The 7,786-nt window shown below is 30.8% G+C and overlaps 1 protein-coding gene across 2 annotated transcripts in view; it reads left to right on the top strand.

Annotated features, from left to right (window-relative positions):
• Positions 1–258: 258 nt before the first annotated feature.
• LOC149072158 (anoctamin-5-like) overlaps positions 259–7,786 on the top strand; it is a 66,163-nt gene continuing 58,635 nt past the window's right edge. Inside the window, exons 1-5 of one of the 2 annotated variants that reach the window (XM_089246174.1) lie at positions 259–575; positions 1,582–1,690; positions 4,323–4,576; positions 5,892–6,050; positions 6,816–6,911. In XM_089246174.1, coding sequence (XP_089102300.1) covers positions 1,603–1,690; positions 4,323–4,576; positions 5,892–6,050; positions 6,816–6,911 — 597 coding nt within the window. In that variant the 5' untranslated portion in view covers positions 259–575; positions 1,582–1,602. The other variant, XM_089246175.1, reaches the window with a different exon arrangement.

Here is a 7,786-nt window from a genome sequence, read left to right as displayed (position 1 = left end):
TCATTTAAAGTGGTCTGGCATCGTCCCCCAGACCTGAAGAATCCTTTATATTGTACACACTCCCCTTTTTTCATCTCTCATTTCCAATCTATTGCCTTTTTGTGTGCCTTGCTTTGTATTTTGATATTGTTTGTATTTTGCTCTGTGTTTTTTGCTCTTTCCCTCCTTTCAGCCTAAAAGAATAACAATCAGGGAATAGCCAGGCTGCTGAGAACCCTGTATAATTAGAATTGAAATGCTACTGTCGCAATGCTTTAAAAGGTTATTTCCATCGAGGAGATACTTCTCCTCTAAGGTTATTTCACGTGACCGGTGATCTCTTCAAAAATTTTATTTTTTTGAAGGGTCGAAGAACTTGTGTTGGTGTTAAAAAGATTCTTACACTAAATAACAAATTCACACTTGGAAAAAGAAAGTGGTTCATTGATTTTCACATTTTCTTCTTGAAAATATCTTTTACTCTTTTTTTATAAACAAGATTTTCGATGAAATCCGAATCCATGTGAAATATACCGAAAAAGAAACTAAATATAGTTCAATCTAATATAATTCATTATTTATTAAATTTGTTTTCGGTAATTAAATTATCGTTCTAATAATGTTCTTTTTAAAGTTAGTGTTATATTATCATGCCAGTATTTTACAATTATTTTTCCGCATCAATATGTACTTTACATATACAAAACACTTTATAGAAAAGTTTTTTCTAAGGAAAAGCTCACTCATCACACCGGATATGCATGAGTATAAAAGCATGAGTTAACTTGTAGCTGGTGAACAATTGTTCATGCATAGGTAATGCTGTCTTAATACGTACACCCACCCATGTATGCAAGATGGCCTGAAGTACATGGAGGAACCTTGTGATAATGAGATTTGGTGCTGATTTTCAAAAGTATGTTTGTGAATCAATTTACAGATTGTCCCAGCTAGGTAGGGGCCCCAGAACACCACTTCCCTCAGTGGCCCACAATGATGTATGGTAAGATGACTCTACGCGTTAGCTCCCTTGGGTTTGGCCCTGGGGCTTCTTAATGCATAAGGGGCCTCTGATGATGCTGCATAACAGTTAAAATCAATTGTGCCAGTTTTAACCCCTCTGCGGATCTCAGTATGTGGTATGTTACAGGGAGCAGGCCTCTTTGTGGTTGACTGTACTGTACCTCTCAGTTGAGATTTTTTTCTGCTGTGCCTCCCCATTTCCGAATATCTATGGCTAGCCTTGGCCTCTTAGAAGATTGAGTCATCAATCATTTCTTTTGCCTAAATTTCTAAACTGGCTTGAAGGGTTAATAAGAGGATCCAGGCTTTTATATTGGCTTTGGCATAGGTGTATGCAGAATTTTCTCGAGGGAGGGTTCCGATTTTTTCCCCTTCCGACGGGGGTTTACGTTTTTTCCTGCAAAATAACACTATAATCTTGGGTGGGGGGATTTAGAATCCTAAAACTGCCCTTTGCGTACACCAATGGGCTTTGGGGTTTGTCAATGTTTGATGGTAAACTGAAATAAAGATGAAAATATATTAGCTTTATCAACTTTATATTCTGATATTTCAAATCTTTTTCTAATTTTGTCACAGAGCATTAAACATTGGTACTTCATGGAAAGTTCTGTGAAAAATGGAACAAATGAACTTGATGTGGAGCCACCTGATAAAAATGGTGTGCATCAAAAGACAGCATCAGAAGGTACATTCTCTTATATTTTTTTTTCAGTGAAAAATACTGTTGAAATCACAAAATTGAATAAATAAGCAAAACCCCATGATAATGTGGAATCAATCATGTCAGAAGGGGGCACTATTGTTTTTTAAGTTATTTTATCGAATTAACAAAAAATCAACTTTTAAATATCATTTTCATTTCATACCATACTTACACAAGGAGGTCATAAAAATACACAGAGAGAGAGAGAGAGTTAGCTACTATATATATTGTCTTTCTCCTATTCTATTATAATTTGCTACCTATCTTAGCTACCTATTTCCCAAGTTTGTTGCCCTTCTGAACTTGCCATTCCCTCTAAGATTAACCAAACCCCATAGATGAACCCTGCCAGACGCAAGCAGTATAACAATGTTGTATCATATACTCATTTGCCGAAATCATAGCCAGAAATTTTGAGGGGATTGATTGCCAAAATTAATATTTTTAGGGTACTAAACCTTTGAGGAGGTATGAAAGTAGAGAAAGAGAGAGCAAAAGTACATTTTCGGACAATTCTCCCCAAGGCATGCTACGGCCTTGCCCTCATAGCTTTTTGTTGTGGTCCGCTGATTATTTTCATAAAATGGTTGAAAACAAAATAAAAGATGATTAGTTTTATAGAATTAAAGAATTAATAAAAAATGAATTTTAAAATTAATGAAAAAAATAATTTCAAAATTAATGAAAGAAATAATTTCAAAATTAATGAAAGAAATAATTTCAAAATTAATGAAAGAAATAATTTCAAAATTAATGAAAGAAATATTTCAAAATTAATGAAAAAATTAATGAAAGAAATAATTTCAAAATTAATGAAAAATTAATTTAAAAATTAATAAAAAATTTAATGAAATAAATAATTTTATAATTAATGAAAGAAATAATTCTAGAATTAACGAAAGAAATAATTCTAGAATTAATGAAAGAAATAATTCTAGAATTAACGAAATAAATAATTCTAGAATTAATGAAAGAAATAATTCTAGAATTGATGAAAGAAATAATTTCAGAACAAATTGATGAAAATTCAGAATTTTTGAAACAAATAAATTCAAAATTTTAGAAAGAAATAACTTGGATTTTTGAATTTACTTTTTTTTAATAATTTTTAAGTTAATTTTTTAAAGTTAAAATTTTATCCTAATTTTTGATAGGAATTTTCTTGTTCTAAAATAATTTTTTTAACAATAAAAAGAAATATTTTTCCATCTTTGGTACATGATATATGGATTCCCCTGCAATCATAATAATAATTTATTTTAAATGGATAAAGTTAATTGGTTTCTATTAACTAAAAAAGCTAATTGAAAAGTTAAATTAGTTAAAAAGAAAAGCATATTAAATTAATCTCTAATTTTTTAAAACTGCTCAGATATGTCAAGTAACCAGTTGTCATATATAAAAGTTGTGTCAATTAGGTTAAGAATCGGAAGAGCATTTAAAAATATGTTAAGAACACACATCTGAACTACTGAAAATTTGTTCGCTAAGGGGAACATGAATATACTTGCAGAACACAGAGATAAATAGATTAAAATTTTTATTCAAAAGTGCAGAAATATTTGTAACCACTTGGTTGTGGAACTAAATTTCAATATTTATTAAAAAATTAACCAGATTGTGTAGCTTATTTAGCATTGTTTTTCCGCAAGTTTAAATGAATGCATCTTTGCATGGCAAACTTTAATAGCTAATATCTGACAGAAAATATAAAAATAATGAACAATTTTTTTATTCCTTTGAAACATTATTAGTCTCCCTTTGACATGCTTCCCATAACAAGCATAGGTACAATATGTGTGTGAAAGCACCATTATTAACAAAAATAATATACCTCCTTGAAAGAATTGAAGTACTAAACCTAAACTGTTGTGTGTTTGCTGGAAAAAACTAGTAAAGATATTCAAATATCTAGACAGACTTTAACAACACACTCTTTCTCTGAATTGTGTGTTTTTCGAGATTTTTAACCACTTAAAACAATTCATAATAGGCAAACTTTGACCTTTATTATCCTATCTATAAGTGTTGACAAAAAAAAATTACGTAGGAATGTGACCAGTAATTCGATATTCTTTTTCAAGAAAATCAAGGAATGATTTTATTTAGACCTATTCTCTTTTCTTTACTCATACCATGTATTCAAAGTATATGGTGTCCATTCATCGAAACTATCATTTCAATATCCAATCTATCAGAGGTATGTTTGGCTGCATCATGTAAAATATGCATTCAGCAGTTTGCTTTAACAATTTTTTTATTGTTTTCTGCATGCAGCTTGATCATGGAATAATGTTTTAAATAATTCATGAGTGCATTATCTGTACACCATGAAGTAACATTTTTTGCACCTACAAACTATGCTCATTATTACCAGAATTTGGCATGCTATGTCTATAGTTAGCTGTGTGATCACCTTCCTCAATGAGGTCCAGGAGCTTGTTTTTTATATGCTACTTAGAAGTCCAAAATATCTCACAACTAGAGAAAACACCATCGAAAAATAGAATTTTAACACTTTTACCATCCATAGTTGCACCTAAACAACAACATGGTTTTTTTTATTTGTTTTTTCAAATGTGTGTTTACAAATGTTATTTTTCACTTGTTTTAGTTAGCGTTTATGAAAGTGCAGAAAACTTGAACTCCAAAGAAGTCGCTAATCCAAGCTTGAACAATAATTTGAATTTATCTGAGGATATCAAAGACTTTGTGAATCCTATTGGAGAAAAGTTGGATACATATGATCATGCTAATTCTTTAAATTTGACTACTCCTGGAACGAAAAGCAATGATTCTTCATCCTGGAAAGTCACTGATAACTGCAATAAAATAGAGGAATTAGAGACATGTTCTATTTCATCTTTTGTAAGTTTAAAAGCTTATGATAATAAATAAATTAATTTATAATAAATCTTGTATTTATTTTATTAGTATGATGAAAAACAGTATTTCTTACCCCAACTCCCCCCCCCCCAGTGAACATAAATTCATATTTTTACAATCCCAATAGTCTTAACTTTATATTCTCGAGCCCTTAATTTTCTGGAATTTACATTTTCATGCCTCTTTATATAATCACATAATGGAAAATTTTTCTGACTCTCGCCTTCAACTTTGCTCTCTTGCACCCACAAGATTGTCCTTCCACACTCATAGGCAGTGTTAGAATTGAAAAATAAATAAGTCACTTTTCCCATGGACCAGTGAATATGAGAACCTACTGGTCCACAGACATCATGAGTGGTCCACTAAACAAAAAATCTCTTCTGAATAATAATAATTCATTTTCCTAAATATATTGTCATTTAGAAGAGTGATATACCACCAAGGGTTTCAAAAAGTCACAAACAATAACTAGAACTGTGGTCAAACCTTATGAAGTCACCACTGTTGATTCTGTGGCTTCATCAATAAAAGAAGTTTGGAGGTTTGAAGAGGCATTCCTTTTTTAATTAGAAAAACATTCAGAAAAAATTTTGCAAAAGGTATTTGCTACTGAGAATGTATAATATTCTGAATAGCTTTTTTGCCAAGATTCAAACAGCAACATTGATTACGAAATAATTAAAACAAAATATCTTCACATAAATGCACATGTATTTTTAGGATATTTAGCAAAAATAAGACATTATCAGGTGTCAAACTGACTGGAAACATTTTTTGCTAATGGTCCCGCGGATCATCACAATTTTTTTCGTAGTGATCTGATTATTTACTCACTGGTCTCGGACCAGCAGACCACCAATGATTTTGAATGCTGCCCAGGAGTGTATGTGTTCTTCTGGTTAAGAACCACTGATTTGAAAGGATTTTCTTATATTGTTGATCATTTGTAGTTGTAATTACAGTGATGTCTCACTTATACATTGGTACAGTGAATCAAGGAAAAACGGATATGTAAACAAGAGAAGAAGGGGGCTGTAAGATAAAAAAAGGTTTGGGAGAACTTGTGTATATATAGATGCTAGTAAATTTTATGGTAATTTAGGTGCTACAGAAAGATAGTTCTTAATTTTCATTTAATTGTTATTTCTAAATGTTATGTTACCAAAATATGGTTTCTAAATAAATTATTCTTTTTAAAAAAAATCATAGATTACTAATTATTTCTTATTCATTCATAATCATTTTTTGCATTTTTATTGACTAATTTTTTACTATCGTAAATTTTTTTTTATAGGAATCTGCTGTATTTTTCAATGATGGTAGAAGAAGAATTGATTTTGTTCTGGTTTTTTCTACGGATGAAACTGAAAATCATGATAATTTCTCTGCAGCTAGATCTATTTTTGAAAATAATTTAAAAGATGAAGGTCTTCATCTGGAACATGCCTGCCAAGTATGGGAGAATAATAATGATTCTCTTAATTGAAATGGAAATATTTCTTTTATCGTTTCAAATTTTTAATAGTTGTTACTAGTTTTTGAAATAAAAAAAAGCAAAGTATTTGAGAGGATTTTTTATTGTTGAATAGTCGTCATTTTTCAAGTTATTGAAAAAGTAGGTTATAGAACATTAAACCTGATAAAAACATTTATCATATTTATAGATAATTAAAGTAGCGAGAATTCTCTCTCTTTCAAAAAAATATAAGAAAGATGTAAATAAGCATTTATATTATTGATATTGGTTTCTTAATTGAGGCAGTGATTCTCAATCTATGGGGTGTAACCCCTTGTGGTGAGAGGCAAGATGATCAAAAAGGGGGAAGCAGAAATGCAGGGAAAAATTGACTTAAAAATGAGAAAACCAAATTATCCCAATAAATCTAAAATGAGAGAAAAATACATTCTGATGATACAAAAATTAAGTGTTACCCTCCATAGATAGTACCTCCTAAATGTGTACATACTATAACTAACTCATAATGTATTTATCAATCATTTAAAATTTGAAATAATAAAAACAATAAAAAGAAACCTGATTTGGGAAGGATGGAGGAGGGGATGGAGAGAAAAATTTAAATTGATATGTGTGTGTTGAAAGGGGGGGGGGTGCATCATGAGTGCTAAAAGGTTGATAAGTACTGGATTAAGGTGTCAAAGTATTCTGCATTTTCTGTTTTTTCAGTTCACAAATCTAAGTTTGCGTTATCTTTTTCAGGAAGAAATGGGATTAGTTTTTGTTAAGATTCATGCACCCTGGGATGTTTTGAGTCGTTATGGTGAAATTTTGAAGTTCAAAATGCCGATGAAAGAAGTAAGATTTTTTCACTTAAATGTATCACTTGATTAAAATATTTCTTTTTTTTATTTTAAAAACCCAAACAAAACATTACATCCAATCATGATAGTTTATCTAATGTTGTTTTTGAATCAGCAAGATTTTCTTTTTTTTAATTTAATGTAAAACAAAACATAAAGTCAAACCAAACATGTTGTATAATCTAACAATTAGAGCACAATCAAGTAATCATTTCCCGAAACCAAGGATAAGAAATTGCATGTACCGAGTTCCCAAATATAGTGAATCTATTATATTGGCATTTTTCTCATTGTAAAAAGTTTAATTATTTCAAGATTTGGGTTTTAACATTTTTCTTACATCCACAAACAAATTCATATAGTCAGGGTGTTGTTAATTACAGGGTGCAGTGGCATAGTAGTAGAGCTTTTGGCTATCATTATAAGGGAAGTGTCAGGGTTTCAATCTCAAAACTGGATGAAAAGATATCTTTCCCTTTGAAACCTAAGCTGACCACAGATGTCTCTGTCCTCACAAGATGTCTGCAAATTTCAGCTAGAAACAAAAGGAATGAACAAACAGAAAACAAAGTTGAAACTGCTTGCGAGAATGTAAGTGCAACTTGGCATGTGAACACATGTGTTACACTATCCAAATCTTCTTGGATCTGGACCTATTGGCATTCTAGATGGATCACACGTAATCCAGTTGCTTAGCAGAAATTCCTTTACTCAGCATGAACCTCTGGTTGTTTGGAAAGAACAATTTTCTTTTATCTGGGGTAAGCTGTTAGTAAAGATATAAGAGAGTCTAGATGCAGGGTTTTTAGAAAAATCCTTTTAATTTTAGAGAAAGCTCTCATTTTCTACTGTGTCATAAGCACAAACAGC

Source organism: Pholcus phalangioides, unplaced genomic scaffold, assembly GCF_987345545.1.
Source record: "Pholcus phalangioides strain wild (caught in Gottingen) unplaced genomic scaffold, Ppha-v1.0 ptg000017l_1, whole genome shotgun sequence".
NCBI classification, from domain to species: Eukaryota; Metazoa; Arthropoda; class Arachnida; order Araneae; family Pholcidae; genus Pholcus; species Pholcus phalangioides.
Note: the sequence above shows the minus strand (reverse complement) of the source record. Positions and strands in the feature narration are given on the sequence as shown.